Below are 21,099 nucleotides of genomic sequence, written 5' to 3' on the forward strand. Positions count from 1 at the left end.
CCCGCAGTACAGTCTGAAGATGCTTCACATGCCACTGCTGTTTACATCACTGCTTCCTTTCTCGTGGGAAAGATGAACAGCAGCTTATTATAGGAGTCCACAAAGGAAGTTTCTCTGCACAGTGAGCTTCCATCACTTGAACAGAATTTGACAAATGTGTGTGAAGCCGGGTTCATACGGAGAATATCATCTAAACGACAATACAGTCGTTAGCGAATTGATCTATACTGACTTTACCATGACTCCACTGAGCATGGTTTTGGTGTTAGAGGATATCAGTGCTTCTCCACTTTTTTCCAACTTCCAAACGTCATTTTCATATCATTGTTTTTGGCAGAGGATCCTTCCACAGTGACTTCATTTCCTCTTCAGGTCAGAAACAACTCAAAGTCACATCAACCCATCTCAGTTTTCACACAGAACAGTGAAAAAACAAGTTGCTTTTCATTCCCCTTTAAAGATCCGTTTCCACCCACTAGGTGGCGCCATTTTCGTCTGTCAGTGTGGGACTGCCTCACACGCTTCCCAAACCCAAATGACTCGCTCCGACACACTCCTTTCTACAAGTTTATTGAACTTTTTACTACAACACATACAATATAGCATAGTGATGAGTCGATATATACAGAGATGTTTGCCCGGTGATTCTTCACATATTCATGTTGACGCTACACTATAGGCATACAGAAATAAATAAAACAAACATTTGTCTGAACAAAGAGCGTGCGCATTTCTTTTGCATCTTACTATGTCATCTGCACGCTATTGTACTTACAGGATTAACAATATATAGCACATGTATTTAGATATGTTCAAATCAGATAACAGGTAACAATATAGTACACACTCCCCTCTAAATTCTGATTTATTACACTTAAAACATGATGTCCAATAGAGGGTCCACAGTAGGGTCTGACCAGGAGATTATTACATTTTGAATGTAATGTGTGAGAAAAGAGATGTTGTATGTACAATTCTGTTATGTTAGAGTAAGATTTATCTTTTAATCCCCTTCCTTTGCTTAGCTTTCACTAGGACAAACGGATCTGATTGTTTATCAGCAGTCATATAGTTTTAAGTCTAGGGTTAGGAGGAAGACAATGGGGCTGGACCACGGTAGCTATGATTGGGAATGTGAAGCCCTGAGATGTTGTTAATGCCGGTAAAAGCATCAGGCTGAGTGGTGCTGTCACGAATGATCACAAACATGAGAAAGATTAGGGATCGCATAAATGAGAACACTCCTGCTTGGATATTTTACATTGGGAATAAATCTGGTTATATTAAAAAAACAAAAAAAAAACATAAATAAATTAAAATAAAATGTAGGATTAATTACCCTGTAAAGTGTGACACCAGATTCACTTTAATCCCTTTTATTCTGCTAAAAGCATAAAATCAAACTAACATTTTCAGTTTTTACTGGTTTTATTCAGCGATTCACCTTCATGCAAAAACATCCACTTGTCCGTTACACGCCAAAGCAACGCTGCTTTCTTCCATCCTGATTGGCTGGTCAGGATTTCTCACAGAAGACTAACAGCACAACCTGTCAAAGTGCTCCAGACTGGTGGCTGCTCAGCTGGAGACTCACCTGCAAAACCTCCCCAACCGCTGGATTTTTGAAACAAAAATGAACCACTAAATAGAATCCATGGATTTGCCAAATGTTGATATGTTTTCACATCACGTTTAGAGATCCGAATTCAAACAAGGCCTGTAGAACTTTAAATTAGAAGATGTAAACAGCATCTTAATCTAAATGATTTTTGCGAGCCCCTATTTTAGCCCAGCTCTGATCCTGTGACAAGATGGAGACAGAAAATGGGCATGAATGGAAGAGATAACGACAGCTCTGATCAGACATTTCAATCTACTTACAGGTGGGGTTTTCTAAAGTTGCAACTTTCTGTAGAAACTCTAAGATCTGTCCTCATTCTGCATTTGCAAGGATGATATCTTATCATAAAGTTATAAGTTTATATAATAAGCAGCTCTAGAGGTAGTAGTTACAAATGTTTGCAGAGAATGTGTGTGAGTTTGATCATGAGAAGTCAATTCATATTAAGGCTTGGTTAGAAGACTCATAAAGTTTGACGTGGGGAAGGGGCCACATTAAATGGAACGTGGGCATCATTATCCAGAATGAAAAAGTGCATCAAAAGACTCCAACCTCATTGTATCCAAGCATTTACAAAAGGATTTCTCACTACAGACGGTTTGATTGAGCTGGGTTTCCCCTCACGTATTTTTTCTCTACTCATCTCTTACCTTAAAAGAAAGGATCCAGGTATCATTTTTGCAATATAATGTGTTTAAAACACAATGACAACATCAAAAAAACGTCTTGGACTCAGATTTTGTTATCAAAAGATAACCTAAAGCTCTGAAACCACAATCAGGATTAATGGAAACCCGCTCTCTCTTTCTGACATCTGTCGAAGTTGATCAGACTTGACTCGCAGCATACCAGCTCCCCGAATGGACTCATGACACAGGCAAAGATTGGAAAGCTAACCCGCTAAGTGACATGCACGCAGTGTGTGAGTCTTCTGTTACAAGCTGGTGTTGCATACTATACTCTTATTTATGACAGAGAAAAAGGTCATGTCTGCCTACAGTATGTCATCCATATGATGCCCTTAAGAAGATGTGTGCAGGGAGTGGGGAAGGCTGTGCATTCACACAAACAGTTGCTGGTCAAAAACCTCTACTGGAGTATACGGCACTATTATTTACAACATGTGTGTACTAACTGATCAGATATGGGGTCAGCCCCGTTTCAGTTCAACCACCCCGAGAGGTGATCAGCATCAGTGGCATGTGTTGAAAAATTGATTGCCTGGGGGCGTTCCTTGATTAAAAATATCGGATTTAATCCTGATTGAACTGAAAAGGACCGGACCCCAAACCTGAGGGCAAGTGTTCACCATTGGAGCAGGAAAGGGCTTCAACTAATTAGAAGACTACAGGGCTACAGATCTTGGTTGTCATCATTATCGGTGATGCAGTGCAGGGTTGAGGGGGCCAGGCTGCATGCAAATGGGAGGGGGAGGGTCCGGTGGACGGGTACAGTGTTTGGTCATCTTCTGCAAAGAGACAGTAACAGGAAGTTAGAGTTCAGAGAAACAGAAGTCAATTCAAAGCTCTACTGATGATTAGGAACTAACTTTTAGGAATTTTTGCCATTAAAGCACATTTGTTGTGTTTGTTTGAACACATTAGATCAATATGATTATCATCTATTGTGCATCTGCAACCTATTATACAAACAGTAAAATAAACTTGTAGACTGATTTTCTCAGCTATGATACTCAGGTTTTACCCTATCTACAGTGGTGGACTAGTTAGGAAGCACGTGCAGTTGTAGCAAGGAGGCCATATGCTGACATTTCCTCCTTTTTCTAGGATTATTTTATCATAATCCCTCAAAAATACAGTATACTGATGAGGCTTTGAGTTATGACTGTTAAGGTAGGGGATTTGAGAATGAAGTGTCAGCGAGTGTCTGCAGAAAATTGTGTTTATGACTCAGTAGACTTTGTTAGTTACCAAGGTATTAACTTGCAGCAGTCTCCTGCTGAATCATGTAGTGCCTGTTTGAATCATCCACCTCGCTGCCACAGTGAACTTCACTCCTGTTAACGAAGATACACAAAAACAACACTGCATAACCAAATATATATCATCCTTATGTACCATTTATCACTCCAACTGGTTCATCCAACAATCCACAAAAATCCACATTAAGTTAATTTGTGATTCTGGCCCAGTGTAAAGCTGGGATGCACAGTAGCCATCCTGTACTCGATAAGAGGTTAAGAAAATGGATTGCACTCAAACTGCACACACAATTAAATAAAAATAAGTAAAGCAGCCAAACTAACAAGAGAAACTGCGACTGATGTCCTCACCTGTTATCATTAATGTCTCTGCCTTCACTGATGCTGTTACCTGTTGGAAACAAGACATAGTTTTATCAGTTTGTTTGCAGTAGCATAAAAAATAAGAAAAACTGAGCTGCTGACAATATTTGTATTGTGTTAAAGGACAACTACCAGAAGTGCCATAGTAGGTGCAGGCAAACACACACACACACACACATTTAGATTGTACTTACCGTTGTCAATGTTGAGTGGGTAGGATTCCAGTATGTCCCCATTATATCTTCCTGCTCTGTAGCCCAGTGCTGTGGAAACTCTGTGGAAAACCCCACAGAAGAAACCATAGAGATGCACAATTATACATTTGGCCTCACATTCAGCAGCAAACTTGAACAAAACAGGATGCTTCATTTTTAAGATCAATGCAGATTCTCAGTGACCTTAAAAATCAATCATAATAATGTGTGTTTACTATCTACTATCTGCCTGGAAAAGATGAAGAAAACTGATTTAAACCCACGTGTTGTTCTGGACAGAGTTGGGATTGCAGCTGACACTGGTGGACTGCTGTGGTGTCACGTTACTCTGGAAGAGGGCATTGCTGTAGGTGTTGGCGTGTTCAGTAGCACGGATGTAGGCGTAGAACGGGTTGGTGGGAGAGCAAACGGTCAGCTGTTTTGGTCTCACTGGCTTAGCTGTCGGGATGAAAAAACGATGTAAGACAGGGTACAGCTGCAAGGAAACTGGGTCACTGGGCTGCAGAATTAAGCATCAAGAAGTGCAGTACCGATCTGTGCTGCATGGGGACGCCTCATGGCATTCTTTGCCCTCATTGCATCTTTGATGCGGTCAACCTCCTGCTGGTAGCGACGGCGGTCCATCATGGCGCCCTCTTTGGCATCCCTCAGTGCAGTCTCCAGGGCCTTAACTCTCTCAGCAGTAGACCGAAGACGTTTCTCCAGCTTTGGAAGCTCACAGCGCAGATCTGCATTGTCACGAACCAGCTGGAGAGAATTTTCAGTCTGATTAATTCATTCACAAACTGTGCCTTTTGGACATAACACAGTTCTGTGTATTCAAAATCACATTCTATGCTATATGCATTAAGTTTCTGTACAAGAATGTGCAGCTTGTGCAGGATTTTAATTATCTTCCAAAACTGCTTTGTGGCTAAGAATCAAACCACCACAACCGCAACTGAGATCTAATCCAAGCCCGTCTGCAGCGCAGGTTTGCATCAGTAAAACTTGTAACTGCTCTTATTTCTGGGTCATTCACCTGTTTGTGAACCTTTGTAAGCTGGTCCAAGTTATTCTCAAGAAAGGAAATCTTCTGCTTCTGGGTGCAAGACCCCCCGCTATCATCAGGTTCCATTTCGGAACTCTGCAGAGGAAAACAAAAAATGGAGGCAAAGGGTGAGATTTTATTTTGTCCCAAATGGCTGTAATACCTGCAGGGGTTAAGGCAGGCTGACAGAAGTTTTTCATTTAAATTTTAGTTAATCTACTGCTAAAAGAAGAGCTTAAAATTGGGTTTGAAGCTGTCTGATCTCAGCTCTCTGCAGGCCTTTTGTCCCAGCTGTTCTGCTTTTTTAAAAGCTTAAGAATTTTTTTTAATCAGTACAAACTTTAGTCGGAAAATTTACATGATCTGACCAAAAACATGAACAGTTCATTCCGTATGGCGACACCCAATATTGATTGTTTGACTAAATGCTTGTGTCTAGTTTTACCCAGAAAGGACATTTCTTCATGCAACATATCAAATATTGAAGGGGATTAGAGGGATTAAGGATGCTATTGTTTTTCCTACTCAGGTTTAGCAGGCAATATTAAGGTCACAGACCTCTTAAAACCCTCTTAGCGTGTTTTTAAAAAAAGAATTCCTTTCATTTATTACTCGATGCCTTACTTTTTTAACTCGCGACGTGAGGTCTTGAACGAACAGCTTGCGCAGGTTGTGGAGGGTCTGGAGTTCGCGGGCCTGGATGACAGACAGATGGAGAGGAGGTTAGATAGGTAGACATCTGTGGATGATGTGAAATATGAAGCAGAGAGGTAGTGATAGTCTGTTTTACTCACGACAGTCTCCTCCAGACCCTTCAAGTCCTGTTTGGTCTGCTCATGGCGCTCGTGCAGGAATCTGACAGAAAAAGCAGAAGCATCATTAAAGATAAGAATAAGTCTTATCTTTATCATAACAAATCATATTGATGTATTGTTTTGAGTGCACTTTATAGGAATCTGAGAACAAAATGACTCCTGAACACTTACGAGAGCTCCTCCAGGCGTTCGCTCTTGGTACTGTCCTGGCTCTTCAGGCGTTCGAAGTCAGCGCGGATCTGAGCCAGCTCCAGTTCCAGTTTGGAGTTACGACTGCATGCATGAGGTATAAAAACACAAACAAGAAAAAAAACACATGTTCAGAGACAGCAAGACAAACAGGAAACAGCATTAAAATACTTCATCAATACACACCAAACTGAATTGTTTTAACTGTCATCTTTAACAGTGTTAGCATGTAAGGAATAAGAAATAAAAAACATGTATGTAAAACAAATAAAGAGGACTACAGACTCATTGAGATCATCAATAATCCTCTGCTTCTCATTGATCTCATCCCGCAGGCGGGCCAGCTGCTTGTGGTGGAGACCACGGTGGGACTCTCCCTGATGACGAGGAGCTTTCTGGAAAAGGAAAAACAAAAAAGGAAGAGTGCCTCTTTAAAGATGCTGACCTATAAAATCTCACACTTTCAAAAAGAATGTGTTAAAATCCTGCACACACTGTTTGTGTCATTCACACATGTTGTGTTAAACTGTGCCCTAAATATGGTTTAAATAAAAGACAGAAAGAAAGAAAGAAAGAAAGAAAGAAAGAAAGAAAGAAAGAAAGAAAGAAAGAAAGAAAGAAAGAAGGAAATGAGACCACTGACAAACAACATGTGTTATATTGTCATTATTGTGCTGCTGTCTTCAATTGGGACATCATTGCCCTTAACTAGATATGCTGATGATTAAGGACAAAAAGTAACACATCTGTTCTGAGAGTGCAATATTTACTTCAATCACCTTTGCATTAAAAACTGAAAATGAGCAAAAAGTCTCTGTTAAGCACAGTGAGCGCGGTCACCATAATAGATCCCACTAAAAGTCCCAAAATACCAGGTCAGACTGGAATAATACTTTGAATGTGTACTGGACCCAATGTCAGAAATGTACTCACTGCTCTGCATTAAATTCTTTTCTAAGGAGGCTTCTTACCTTCACATTTCCATCCTCAGTCTCACCCTTCTCTCCATCCTTCTCCTCAAGCAGGGAGTTATCTTATAGAAGCATAAAATAACAAATTCAACCAGTATGAGCAATTTCAGCAAAGGTTTTAGTCACATATTAATATTTTTACACCATGATTTTCTGTGTGTGTGTTTCTGTGTTACCCTGGTCTTGCAGCTTGGCCAGCTCCTCGCTCAGGGAGTCGTGGCTCTCCTCCAGCTGTCTCTTCTTCTGCTCCACACTCTGCATGTACTCTGTCAGAGAGCGGATCTTTGCCTCATGCTGTAAAAAGACAAGTGTCGCCCCACCCCAGGACATCAGAGACATAATAACTCAATCTCTGCTAACAAGAACAGATATCTTAGATATATTATTTTCTACATTCTGTCTGTTTCTTTTTATCTCACGCCCACATATGTTCTCATAAATCATCAATTTCATTCTATTTTGTGATGCCTCATCATAGCCTATCTCTTACCTGAGAGATAAGGAGCTGGCAGGAGGAAAGCTCCCTTCCAGTCTCTTCCATCTTGCGGTGGCACTCCAGCTGCATGTTCTCCAGCTGACGGCAACGCTTCACCATGCTCTTCACCTCCGACTTGATCTTGCTGATGTAGAGGCGGGCCACAGTGAACTCCTCCTCGATTGCACCACTGATCTCCACTGGCTAAGAGTGAAAATGAAAGCAATATTTTTTTTGTTAACAAGAATTTCTCCATCGGTGCTTGATACTCTAAATGAAACCTCTGTGATCGTGCTCACCAGCTTTATCTCTCCATTACCCACGATGGAGCTGAACTCGCTGAGGTCCCTCATCAGCCCGTTGAGGACCTCAGCTATGCGTTTGCGCTGCTGACCGCTCACCTCCTGCATACGAGACAGCTCTGCCTCCAGCTCCATCAGACTGGCCTGTAAAATAAAAGAAGGTGAGCACCTAAGGAGAACTAAAGCCTTTTAATTGCATCTGGACCTTCATTAAAAATACACAAATGAAAAATCAGCAGACTGGCTGAAAAACTTTGGGAGAAAGTCAAGATTAAGATTAAGATTTACTGTAGGAGAGGAATACTAATGAGTCATACTCAAGACCACAGAGCTCTAAACTTATCGTATTGCTGTGGTGCCGCCTACCGTTTAGTGTGAGATACATTAAGGTCCATAAATACTTGGATAATGACTCAATGTTATTATGATCAGGATGTGATTGAAGTGCAGGCTTTCAGCTTAAATTTACCTAGTTCAACAAAAGCATTGCGTTTACTTTTTAGGAATTACAGCCATTTTTATCCAGTCCCCCACTTTTAGAGGCTCAGAAGTAATTGGACAAACTAAAATCATTTTAAACCAAAGCATTGTTTTTAATAATTGGATGAAAATCATTTCCAGCCAATCACCAAATGCTGTGTTTCCTTCCTTGAGATGCTCTGTCAGGTCTTTACTGCAGCTTCACCTTCAGCTGCTGCTTCGGGTCATTATCCATTTGTATTGTGAAAGGCTGTCCAATCACCAGAGAGTATAGGCCTGTAGACTTTTGGATTCATTCTGCTACAGATATCAGCAGTCACATGATCAATAAACACTAGCGACCTGGTTCCACTGGCAGTCATAGCATTGGCCTCAGAGAGAATATGATGTGGCCTGAATCACAAGTTTGTTTCTCTCCTTCATACTTTAACTGATGGTTAATTTCATGGGTTTTCAGCCTAATTATGGCCTTCTTTACTTGCACTAAAAGCTCTCGGGGTATTGAGAGTTCCAGTGAAAAGCTATAAAATGTAATTCAACACTTGGAATCAGCGCCATATATTTAATCAGAAAAGTGAATAATGAGGGACTAGGCTTTGAAAAGGGGGTACTGGTAGTTTTTTTAAACTCTTGGCATTGAAGTTGAAAGTCTGCACTTTAGTGCCAACTAGGTTATTTAATTTTACATCTACTATGGTGATGTACAGAGAATAATTACAAAAATTATTTCACTGTTCAAAATCTTTTAGATTTAGAAATCAAACCATTTTTGACTCCTATACAACTGCAGTGTTTTCCCCTCACAGTGCTGCTACAACAGGTGCTTGTCTCTGCAGTGCAATGAGGAAGCAAGCGGATCCTTCTGGTCCACCTCCTGTCTCTGAATTCAGACACCGTTCTGTTTGTCTCAGTAAATCTGTCGCACTCCAAACATTTACCATTTTCTGGGACAGTTGCTCAGCCAGCAGCTGGTTTTGCAGCCCCTTCTCCTCCACTTCCTGGCTCTTCTGGTCATAGTTGATGGCTAGTTCCTCCAGAGCTTGCAGCACCTCCTTCACCTCAGCCTTGGCGCAGTCGCTCTCCACCTGCAGCCTGCCGAGTTCAGCCTGGACTTTGTCCCCATCACCCCTGGATGAGGCCAGAAGCTGAAGAATGGGAGGTAATAAAAAGAATGGGCGATAACAAGGAAGATAGAGGCAAATGTGGGCATTAAGGTAAGATCTTAGAAAGAAAACAAGCTGCTTAAAGCTTAAATTTTAGAATTAACAAGTATCCTCACACTCACAGCATGCGCACTCATACAGTGTGGATATGTTTGTGTGACTGAGTTTGTGTGATCTCACCTCATCCTGGTCCAGCATCTGCTGCTTCAGTTTCTCCACCAGCTGGCACTGAAGGTTGATCTCATCATCCTGCACACACATGATGGTATCATAAACACAAAAAGTCCATACTCTGTCACTTGGATGTCTCCAATATATAAATCAATAATTAAACATTAAATGGAAGTGAACAGGACCCCGAAAACATTTTGTTTCAATTATAAAATGTACACCATTGTTTTTACCATGCAGGTAGTAACAACAAGCAACAGAATGAAGGCACTGTGTGAGGAATGTATGCAAGAACCTTATCATCCAGCTGCTTATACAGCTTGCGTATCTCCTCCTCATACTTCTGCCGCTCCTCCTCAGAAATGCGAACCACAATGGAGGAGGTGTCATTGTCCAAAATGGGACGCTCCTCCACAGACTCGATACGGGTCACTATTTCCGATGTAGTCCTCTCAGTCTCGGGCACATCTTCTCCTAAATGGTAGGAAAAAGTGAACAAAGAAGACACATTACAATGTTGCACTTTAGTTTGTAATGTCAGCACAGAAGAGTTGGAGGTACGCAGCCTTGAAGTCCCCACCCCACACACACACCCCCACACCCCACCCGTGACCCACCAACACCTATATTTGTTCTAACCGTTTCTCCAGCGGTTGAGCTCCGACTCGAGCTTCTGAATGGTCTCCTTCAGGGTCTTGTTCTTCTCCTTCTCCTTCTCATATTTCCTCTTCCACTGCTCTGCTGTCAGCTCCAGGTTGATTGAGGCGGTGTTCCTGATGGTCTTGGCACTGTGAGAAAGAAAGGGCTGATTATGTTATGTTCAACAGTCCTACTGAGTCCAAAAACTGTCCAAAAACTCAGCTTTACCGTTGTAATATGACCCCAAGGTAACATGAAACTTAACAGTCACAAAAAGCAAATAATGCTTCACATTTTTTTAAAATATCAGGTAATAATTTGGTCTTCAGATCCTTCCTTGGCTTTGTGGAATAAAAACAAATGTACAAGAGCCACATCAGTAGGTATCTGAGACTGTATTGTTTTTTTAGGTCATGCTCAAAATAGTTTGTTGCCCTGATTTTAAAGGATAATCTTCCCTGCTGAAAAATGTGACAACACATAAACACAGTATAAACACATTTCCTAGTTTACCTGCTATTTTAGGAGTTAAATTATCATATTTACCTGTTATTTTATCTGTCCCTCTACTCCTTGCTGAACCTGAGATTGGACTATTTAACTATCATGTGTAAATCTACATTTGAAGTCAAGCATGAATATCATATCAAGTAGGTTAAGATAAAAACATGTTGCTGAAATCATGTTTTCCAGCGCTGCTTTTGAAGGGTTAATGTTGTATAACTACACTACTTCATGCTAAAAAATATGTCTGCATGTGAAGAAGCAAAACACATTTTAGTGGTTTAGAAATAAACATCTAACATGACGTGTGATTTAAATCCACAGAGGCATCTACCGTTGTCCAAACATCAGAGTTGACTTGGTCTCAGTATCGTTGTAGCTGGAGGGAGAGCAGCAGATGAACATGGTGGTGCGACAGTTACCGCCGAGGGAGTCCTGCAGGATGCGGGTCATTTTGCTGTCACGGTACGGCACGTGAGTTTTCTACAGGACAGAGTAGGGATGATGAGAAAGGGTGATTAGAAGAAAAGAGAAAAAGATCAAGAGAAAACCGAGCAACATAAAGCAAAGGAACTGCCAGAACACTGCTTCATTTACTTTTGCTTCTTGATTTAATTTTAATCGTGCAAAAATTCATCAGCATAAATTCAGCAAACATTGCCCCTCAGCTTTTGGATTCTTAACCAGGACTGGAACTGCTTTTTAACGTGCCAGATTGGTTGTGCCATATCCAACTACTCTGAAAATTAGCAGGCATAGTTTTGGCATTTCATGGCCAAATCTGGTGAGCTGGCAGGAATGAAAGAGAAAAATCATGAGTGTGGGTACTGAGCAGGTCAACAGGCAGACAGTTGGTGTCCATGTGTGTTAGAAATGAGGTAAACAAAACACTTTATAATGTAGAGAGTGAATTACACATGTTTCAGTTTATTTAAAGTCACTAAATTCTAGAATAAAAATAAGGTTCACTGGTGGAAAACCTAATTATTCTTCTCTGTATTTAAATTTCAGTTTAATTTACTCCTTAAATATAAATCGTTCTTCTATGTTCCTAAAAAAGTTTAACATCGAAGTCAAAGGAGCAGGAGCCCAGCTTAAAAATACAAATCCTTTACTGTAAATCACAAACTGTTATTTTTGAGGCACACCGTCCCATGGAGATAGTGGAAAGAGTGAAAGTAGCTCACCGTGCCCTCAGCCAAGGCAGAGATGACATTTCCGAGAGCCGAGAGAGACTTGTTGATGTTTTTAGCCTCATCCAGGACGGCACCTGCAGCTCCGGTCTTACTGACCTGGATTAAAGAAAAACAGGGAGCGAATGAAATCAAAGAACGGAGAATGTGATGGAAAAACAGGCTTACTCATTACCTAAAACTGCAATGTAAACAAAGAATAATGTAAAATAATCACACAATAGTCATTACAAGCATTTACAAGTCTTTCATACCTTCTCACTGCCAGCCAGATCCACCAGGTACAGTTTTCCACACAGCTTCTGCTCCGTCTCCACGTGCTCCTGCTTGATGTTGATCAGGAAGATGCTGTGGCTACGAGAGCTGTGCTCATTCATGTCTACACAAACAACGACAACACAACATTCAGAGAAACATCCATTTTCTTCCGCTTATCCAATTCAGAGTCACAGGAGGGCTAGAGCCTAACACAGAGAGACAGCCAACCAGTCACACTCACAACTACGACCAACTGAGAATCAACAGTTAACCAAACTACACTAACTACAACTAACTGAGTCTATTAAGTAGAAATGCAGAAAATGGAATAAACAAAGGTCCTAGAATTGATTTTTTTATCTATTTAATAACTACAATACTGTGACTCATCCTTTCTGCTGATGGAAGACTATTACACTTCAGTCCTAATCATGCTTTAATGACCAACAACATGAATTTAAAAAATGTGGCTTCTAGATTTTTATCCAACATTTTGTTCAAAAGTTGTCTTTGTACCAAGAAAAAATGTGTATTATGTGCTATATGTTATTATAACACAGCAACTCAGTCAAGGAATAATACTTTTGTGTTTTACACGATGGCTACTATGATATAAACCCCATTTTAGACAACTGAGTGCCACTAAAGTCACCGCAAAGGAACCCATCAGTAACACTGCAGGACTAAGAATGAACAGTTATTTAAAAACTACCTTGTCAAAACCAAGCATGACCCAGAACCCAAGCTCATCACTGACTGCTGAGTCAAGAATTTGTTGGTGATAATTAATATAGCCCGAATTTACAAACAATGGGCAAAAAAGTTCTGGTAATTTTGTATACTGTATACTAAATTTGTATATTGTCTTCTCAGGCTGACTTCGCTTCAGGCATTTCAATACATTTCATTCTCTAGGGCTCATCTCTTTATTTTTTAAATAACCAATCAATAAAGAGTAATTCAGGGGTGGATCTTAAATCTTTCACATTTTGTCAACCAGACCAGCCATCACTGCAGGACAGTGGTATCAGCATTTCACAGAGAACAGGCATCAAACAGCACTGATCTAAAAGCTTCTCGCCTCTCAGACGGAGTTCAGGTTTCTCTGCAGATGATATCTGAGGGCATGAGCTCAGCGCAGTGCTGAGTGTCGGCCCATCCAACTGTTATCAGCACACCGTTCTGCAGCACAGTGAGTCAGCAGCCATCGACAGGAAGCAGACAACACTGTGGTGCTCAGCATCACAGGCTGTAAGTCCTGTCCACTGCTGTTTCCACCCAGGCTGTTTTACAGGACAAATTGGTATAAATGATCATTTTTACCCTTTAAGACTAGTGGACACACTATATTTTGCTATGACTGATGTCTACATTCTTTTCATTTAAAGTGCCTCATAAGGAAATTTGCTGATTATCTCTCCCTCAAACAACCAATAATAAACAACAATAGAAAGTCCACACACTATTTTAACTTGTACTATGTACTGCTGTTATTAAGCTGCTTGAGGATGCTACATAGATAAGATTTAAAAAATGAGGAAAAAACAAGTTTTTGTCACTTTTTGTTTGAGTGGAGGAACTCTTCTGACAGAGCGCAAGCTGCAGGTCAGTGGAAAGTGTGTGTGTCGGGTCAGACAGTGTTTTATTAGCCTGTCTGCTAAGAGACTGCTCACAGATCAGCTCAAAGGATGGATGACTGAAGCCGTCGATACTATGGAAAAAGCAAGAAACTAGCTTTTTGACATGTACTCCCTGTTTTTATATTGGCAGCTTAAAATGATTTAAACCGTTTGAATGGAGAGACTTTGCATTTTGAAACAAAGGATGAGAAAAGGCTTATAGAGCAGGGCAGCACAACTTTTTGTTCTGCATCAGACTATTGATTTGTTTTTTCATGGAGGTTTTTAAGTCCATTTGCTACAGTATCACCCCAACAAACAGCCTTCAGCTTTATTGACTTTCCAGAAGCTTTGGACGTCTCAGGGCTCTATAAAGTGGCCCAAGATGCTTACCTCTGTATTAGCATTGAAAATGAGTGAATTAGATTTCTGGAATATTTTACCATGTTTGCAATCTGTGATAACTGCATACACAGACCTCTTATATTACTGTTTTTACAGGAATTATCATTTAACTGAATTTTTTCAGTTAGATGATAGAAAGTCTGGGTTTTTTTTACCCTTTTTTTCATTTGTTTTATCACATGGCATATTTAATTTATTTTATGATGAATGGGACTTTTTACTCTGACCTATTTTCATATTCTTGCTACACTACCTACATGCTGAGATCATCAGATTACTATTTAAAAGAAGGCTGACTGCAGTTAATTAAAGGCACACACTAGGAAGGAGGAATGTTAAAAAAAGACAGAACAGCAGATTAAAATGTGAACGAATTTGTATTCTTCCACATCACTAGATAAAGTGTTTTTGACCAGAGTACAGCTCAATTAACTTTATAATATCGGTTTAACTGATATTCTCTGTTTTAAAAAAAAAAAGCACTAAGATTGGAAAAATGTTGGCAAATGTTATCCTGAAAAGTTGGAAATGATCACTTCTAAACTTCAAGTATTCCATTTTAACAAGACAAGATGGCTGCTTTTTTAGTCCACGCTGTCTCCCAGATTTTTTCACATTTACAGCAAACTAATGGATCAACATACAAAGGTACTGCTTTATTTCTGAACTACAGACGATCTGCAGTAGGTGGTAGCTTAAAAATCCATTTCAATCACTTTGCAGAAAAGCCCATTTTCAAAAGATTTCACAGAAAGACTTTGTGTGTACTAACACACACACACACACACACACACACACACACACACACTGAGGCACGAAATGCATTAACTCTGAATGGCGGAGATCTGTGCAGGCTGAGATTTATAAGTGTGAAGCAGTGCTGATGTTTTTTGTTTGACACAGAATCCCAAAGCAGATCTGACCTCATTCTTTTTTTTTAGTCTGCAGTGGAGTTCAGCTCTGAGTCAGCACACAACCCACACACACACACACACACACACACACACACACACACACACACACACACACACACAGTTGTGATTTTTTGGAGCGATATTTATCAGCAGGGTTTCTTTATTATTGTAATATTGCTCGGTAAAAATCTATACTGCTAAATATTTAAGACATACTTACAATCCTGCAGAAAACCAATTAAATTTACAGGAGGAGCAAAGTGCAGCAGCTCCTGATGCTTGTTATGACTTTATTAAAATAAATTTTTTCTTTCCCAATTTGTTATTGTCATACAAACCACTTCATCTCTCACAATTGCATCACATTATGAAATGCATATAACAGAACCTCATTTCTGCAAAAATGAGTGAGGCTTTTTGTGATAATGCACAATAACATGCTGATTACATAACACATTAACAGGCCACATGAACTCAGCTGCCATCTCATGCATCACTAACAAGTCCTGAGAGCTAATATTAGCAACAGTGAGAAACTAGAACTGGTATTCTGGTACGGAGCAGTAAGAAATCAGAAACGTTACAGAGTAAACATTCAGATTTGTCTTTTTGTTACAGTATTATATATAAAAATTATGGGGGGAAAACATCAGTCAGGACTGTACTACTCATCTGTAACGCAAAGATAAAGACTCACTAGTCACAGCAACGTGGCGGTTATTTTTGCCCTCATCAATCACATCCATAACTTCATCAGGGCTTGAAACGAAGCGCTCAGTGCATCCCTAAGGACAGGAGAGGAGAGGAATAGGAGACAAGCATATTATCATTTACCTGATGCAGCCCATGAACAGATATTCAGGTAGGACACCTACCTTCACATATGGCACCCTGTTCTTATCCTCATGAACAGACAGGTTGGTCTTTGTCACTAAAAAGTAAATAAAGGAAAATCAATGACTTTTTTGGAGGATCTTTTAGAGCAAACAAAAAATGCTGCACTGGTTAATCACAGTGGTAAATCAAAATAAATTGACGTGAGTTATTTATTCTAATACTAACCGTCCAGGAGATCACGGATTTTATCCATATAGATCTCAAAGTAGGAAACCTGTTGGAGAAGAAAAAAAAGTTTCCTCATATGGGAAAAAAAAACCTTTAAGTGAATTATTGTTTGAAGCGGGTTTTCACCCTGCAGAAAATCACTTATTAAAAGAAGGCATGTCCAAACAAAGCATAGCACAGTGAAACAAAAACATAAACATAATACAAGATAAGACATCAACGCATGTAACAAATGTGACACCTTGATGTGGAATTCAAGGTTTTCATCCATGGCAAAGATGTGATTGAAAATGTCCTCGGCGATGCGAGGAATGATACCCATCTGGTGAGGGTCGTGCAGCTTGCCCTGCAACAGGAAATTGTGCATGTAATTACATGTGAGACACAGCCACACAGTAAATTCTAGTTTGATATATTTCCTTCATTATAATAATGCCTTTAAATTTCCATAAATTCTCTGGTAAATCACCATCCATAAGAGGGAAAATGGGTATGTAACAAAGAATCAGCATAATAGCCCAATGCTAAAAAAAAATGAACATTAAAAGAAAATTTACCTCCATAGTGTGAGTCTTCCCGGAGGAGGTTTGTCCATATGCGAAGATAGTGCCATTGTATCCACACAGCACATCTATAAGCAAGAAAAAACAAGAAAATGAGGTTACGCAACATGCGTTCACTAATTTGAAGAATTGTAATTTATTTAGCAGCTCATCCATACCTTTCACGATCTGCTTGGCACAGGTGTTGTAGACTTGCTCCTGGGTGGTGTTGGTTGGAAACACCCGATCAAACGCATAGGACTTTCCCTGCATAGACAAGGAACAAGAACAAACAGATCATAAAATCCTACTGAAGTACAACTAATGGTTCAAATGAATGCATCCTTTGTTCCCGACCAAGCATTAAGGAAGAATGATGGTGCATTAAAACATCAAAACTTTAATAAGAGTTGCTTTTTCCATGACATTATCCATACTATAACTGGGCCACATCTGTGAAGGAATGTTCTAAATTACTCACGTACAAATTAGATAACAGAGTCACCGAGTGCTGAGGTGCATAGTGCTTAAAAGTCTCTAACACTCTGGAGGTTTGGAGCAGTTACTAAGTCATTAATATCAGCACAAAACTGTGTGCCAGGAGCTTCGTGGGTTTCCATTGGCCGATCAGGTCCTGTAGGTGTACGTGTGTAAATCAAAGGTGAAACAGAGTCTGAAATGCAATTGTGTAAAAATGCCTCTTGGTGGATGTAAAATAGTCAGAGACGTATTTCATCCTTGATGTAGCATCTTCATATTACTGGCTGGGCGTACTAAAATGCTTCATTTCTAGCATCATGCTGTATATTGTACTACATACGAAAACTAAAATGTAAATATGAAAACTTCTAAGTGGGTTAAGTACTAAATTAATTCTTGGTTGGATACAGCAAATTTCTTAACAGCTGACGATTACAGTTGACAGTTTAATGTTTGAACAGACCAAGGCTAGCTGTTTCGCCTCCAGCCTCAGCATCGACCTGCTAAATGGAACAAAACTCTAGTTAATAATTCCAGTTTAATTGCTGAAAGTGATAAATGCTCAGAGTTTGCTGCCCAGTAACAGAGATTCATCACACTCTGAAACAGAAAACAGGAGCATATCTTATGGCTTATTATAAAGGTATTAAATAAATGCAAGCATAAAATCTAATGATGAACAGGTAGCTGGACACAATGTAAAAAAACAAGGGACAAAAATCATCCAAATGAAGCTCATATCCTGTTTATACAAGTCTAAAATTGAGTCTGTATTTTGTATTTTTTAAATGTTGTCCTCATGATAGATCGGTTCCTCCTAAAATCCACAGTCACTGTGTGAGACACTGACGAGTGACTCAGCCCAGACAGGCACGGCTGCAGAAACCAGGCTAATAAAACCCTGAATGTCACCATCCCATCTGAGGCAGAGTCCACAAAGCAACGCAGAATGATGCTGCCAGAACATGAGCCATAGAAAATGTCATTAACAAATTGACTCATCTGCAGACCACCCCCACGCCAGCATGATTGAACAGAGAGACAATTCAGTCCCGGGATGAGGGAGGTTGGGAGGGATGAAGGAGGCACACAAAGAGGCATAAAAATGGAGATGGGAGGACAAATGGAGATGAGCATTGAGACAGTAACGACAAAAGACTGAGAGAAAAACACCAAAGCGGGATGAGATAGTTGATAAAGCCAGAATGGGAGGCACAAAAAAAGGTGCAGCCAGAAAGGAGATAAAGCAGGTCAGTCAGAGATGCCTGAGCTCACTGAATGATTATTGATCATCTCTATGGGCAATTAGAGGGATCAGTTTCTGGCTCTACTGCATCATGCTGAGGGGAGAGAGGAAGGTCAGGATGAGATATTTCCATTACTGGTAGACATGATTTCAACATGATTCCTCCCTCTGCATATTAGATACGTCATTTGTACTTTAATTAAAATACTAAAACTACATAAATACATTGAAAAAGCACAAATATTTCTTTGAAGTCAGCGTCTCGTATACTGAATATGGCAGACAGTTAACTTTCTAGTTTCCAGTGGTTTCTTTAAACTATGTAATTTTCATTAGACATTCAAGCAGTGTTGTTGCAGGCACAAGGCATAAGATGACATTGTTGGATATAAAAAATTATTTTAGGACATATTTTTTGTTTGTTTAACCTCAATAAAAAAAAATTGAAAACAGCAAATGAGAGATATGCGGCTTGTTCAGGTTTGGTTCCACCCAACAACCCTTCATCTGTCTTCTAAGCTGAAACATCTACTGCTTCGAGCATCTGCTGAGTAATAAACACAACAGAAATTAATTCAGTCTTGTGTTTTGCATATAAACAGGCCACGTTTTCTACTTCAGCACAGCAAAAGAAAAAAATGATAAAAAATAAGAATAGAAACATTTTAAATCAATAAATAAAATGAAAAGCAAAGATGATTCTGGGCAATACTTTACATTTATTTCCCATTTATATACAGGTAACAGTTTAACAATTAAGGGCTCTTATATCTCCCATGCAGGAAAATAACTACCGGTATATAGGAAAATAACTAAAATGTGTATGTCATATGCAGTTTGGAACATGTCATATAACCATCTATGCCTCTTTATAAATGTACCATAAAATGTTTAATGATGGTAAACTAAAGTAAGCATGATGATGGGCCTGATGTGTGTCATTCATAAGCTGCACGGTGCAGTCCTCAGTCAGCTGATGTAGGAGGCCAGAGTGCGCATTTAATCAATATTAGCTACATAAAAGCCATGTGTACTTGTTATGCTAGGTGAAAAGACAATTTAAGGGTAAAAAAGGAGGGGGGGGGGGGGGGTCCCGTTCTTCCCCTGAATATTGTGTTTTCCTGCTGATCTACAACCCAAACAGATGGGCCGGGCTGATGATTTATTGATGGAGGGCCTTCCTGCACAACAAAGCGGCTTCTTTTTACTCACCCCGACGACGACGGTGTCATCTCCTTGGAATTTGGGTAGGAACTGGTCCCCACGTAAAATCTCCGACTGATTTAGAGGACGAAAGCGACACAGCACTTTTATGTTGCATTCCGCTGGGGCATCGGCCATTGCGCAGATTCAAGGTGGAGGATGCTGCTTTCTGCTGAGAGGAAAGATGCTGCTGACGCTGGAGGCGATTAGATCTTGGGCCTGATCTGTGCGTCTGAATAAGCTCTGAGTGATGCGCGCAGGATCCGGTCCTTTTATATCGAGGCGGCTCTGAGGATGGCGGATAGGTCGGCCTGTTTCTTACTCTCAGAGAGACGATAATAAATTTATGCGCAGCTGGACGGGTTTTCGTGTCGCAGTGAGGCGGCCAAGCTAAATTGGATGTCAAGGCGCAAAACAACCCCCTACATCATTAAAACAATGAGCTCTGAAGCGAATCGATTGCCCCTGCTTGTTTGTTTCTCGCTCGTCGGTTCCTTTTGTGTTGTTTCGTCCTTTCCCGTGCAGGGGCGGCGGTGGGTGTGCGTCTGGCCGGTTGAAGGTGAGATGCTGCTGGAAGGGCAGTGAGGTAAAGCTGCTGCTTGATCGCCCTCCTTTGGTCGCCACAGCGCCTCCTATCTGTAATCCGAGGAAGGGCGTGGTCTGCATCCGCCTCTTTAAAGTGGTACCCACAGCCTCAGCATCACCAAGGCCCAAGGTGAGGCGTCACATCTGAACAGAGGATCGAGGAATAACTTTGTTATCATATACATCACAAATAGTCGTTGGCTCTCATCCAAGGAATGACTGTACTGCTTGGAAAGCCATATGAAACATTTGGGGAAGAGAGATTATTGATTAAGGGATGATTAGGCTTCAGCTTAAAGTGGCATTACAGGCCAGGGTGATGCAGCAATATGTCAAGACAGCACATTGAATGTCAGAAACCTGTAATTAACACTGAAAATACAACTACTATGGAGTTGGGTTTTAGTATCATAAAATATGGGCTGTCTGCAGAAACACAGGAACCATCTATATGAGCTATTTGCAGGGTTCTGGTATTGTGCAAACAGACTGAAATTGAACTGTGGGTTTTCTTTTAGAGTGGTCACGTATGTTGCTTATGTATATATATATATATTTTTTTCTATGTTTATGTTACATCTATCTATCTCTAGAATTTTTTAAAGGACATTAAGAAAGTCTTTCCAAAAAATTCAGCAAAAAATTCTGATTTCTCACTATAACGAGGGCAGGACTGTGTGTGCGACCTGAAGGAATATTTAAACACATA

General features: G+C 40.2%; 1 protein-coding gene across 2 annotated transcripts; it reads right to left on the reverse strand.

The window, feature by feature from the left end:
* Nucleotides 1–554: 554 nt before the first annotated feature.
* Nucleotides 555–20,438, reverse strand: kif5aa (kinesin family member 5A, a). Of its 2 annotated transcripts, XM_085259500.1 has the most exons (29): nucleotides 19,815–20,438; nucleotides 17,056–17,143; nucleotides 16,892–16,965; nucleotides 16,576–16,680; nucleotides 16,332–16,380; nucleotides 16,145–16,200; nucleotides 15,967–16,054; nucleotides 12,328–12,452; nucleotides 12,068–12,172; nucleotides 11,215–11,363; nucleotides 10,377–10,525; nucleotides 10,033–10,211; nucleotides 9,747–9,815; nucleotides 9,342–9,548; nucleotides 7,921–8,067; nucleotides 7,637–7,825; nucleotides 7,323–7,440; nucleotides 7,147–7,208; nucleotides 6,461–6,570; nucleotides 6,158–6,259; nucleotides 5,966–6,026; nucleotides 5,796–5,867; nucleotides 5,163–5,267; nucleotides 4,672–4,888; nucleotides 4,405–4,579; nucleotides 4,121–4,200; nucleotides 3,915–3,954; nucleotides 3,553–3,638; nucleotides 555–3,089 (listed from the first exon to the last, which is right to left on the reverse strand). In XM_085259500.1, exons 1-28 carry the CDS (start codon nucleotides 19,941–19,943, stop codon nucleotides 3,560–3,562), a joined length of 3,129 nt encoding a protein of 1,042 aa, XP_085115626.1. In that variant the 5' UTR covers nucleotides 19,944–20,438; the 3' UTR covers nucleotides 555–3,089; nucleotides 3,553–3,559. The 2 variants fall into 2 exon arrangements, with proteins under 2 accessions (XP_085115626.1, XP_085115625.1); XM_085259499.1 differs by having other exon boundaries at nucleotides 16,892–17,143.
* Between the last annotated feature and the right edge of the window lie 661 nt (nucleotides 20,439–21,099).

This window comes from Mchenga conophoros, linkage group LG20 (genome assembly GCF_057382185.1).
Source record: "Mchenga conophoros isolate Kocher_MC1m ecotype Shallow Benthic linkage group LG20, M_conophoros_male_GT1.1, whole genome shotgun sequence".
Classification (NCBI taxonomy): domain Eukaryota; kingdom Metazoa; phylum Chordata; class Actinopteri; order Cichliformes; family Cichlidae; genus Mchenga; species Mchenga conophoros.

Bases quoted from the DNA above. Each gene is read 5' to 3' on its own strand.
- kif5aa (XM_085259499.1), bottom strand. From the start codon at position 19,943: ATGGCCGATGCCCCAGCGGAATGCAACATAAAAGTGCTGTGTCGCTTT. The intron at 16,055-16,144 runs GTAGGTGTCCTA...TCCTGTCCTTAG, and splicing joins ACAGGGTGCCATATGTGAAG to GGATGCACTGAGCGCTTCGT. The intron at 3,639-3,914 runs GTGAGGACATCA...CTTCGTTAACAG, and splicing joins AGAGACATTAATGATAACAG to GAGTGAAGTTCACTGTGGCA.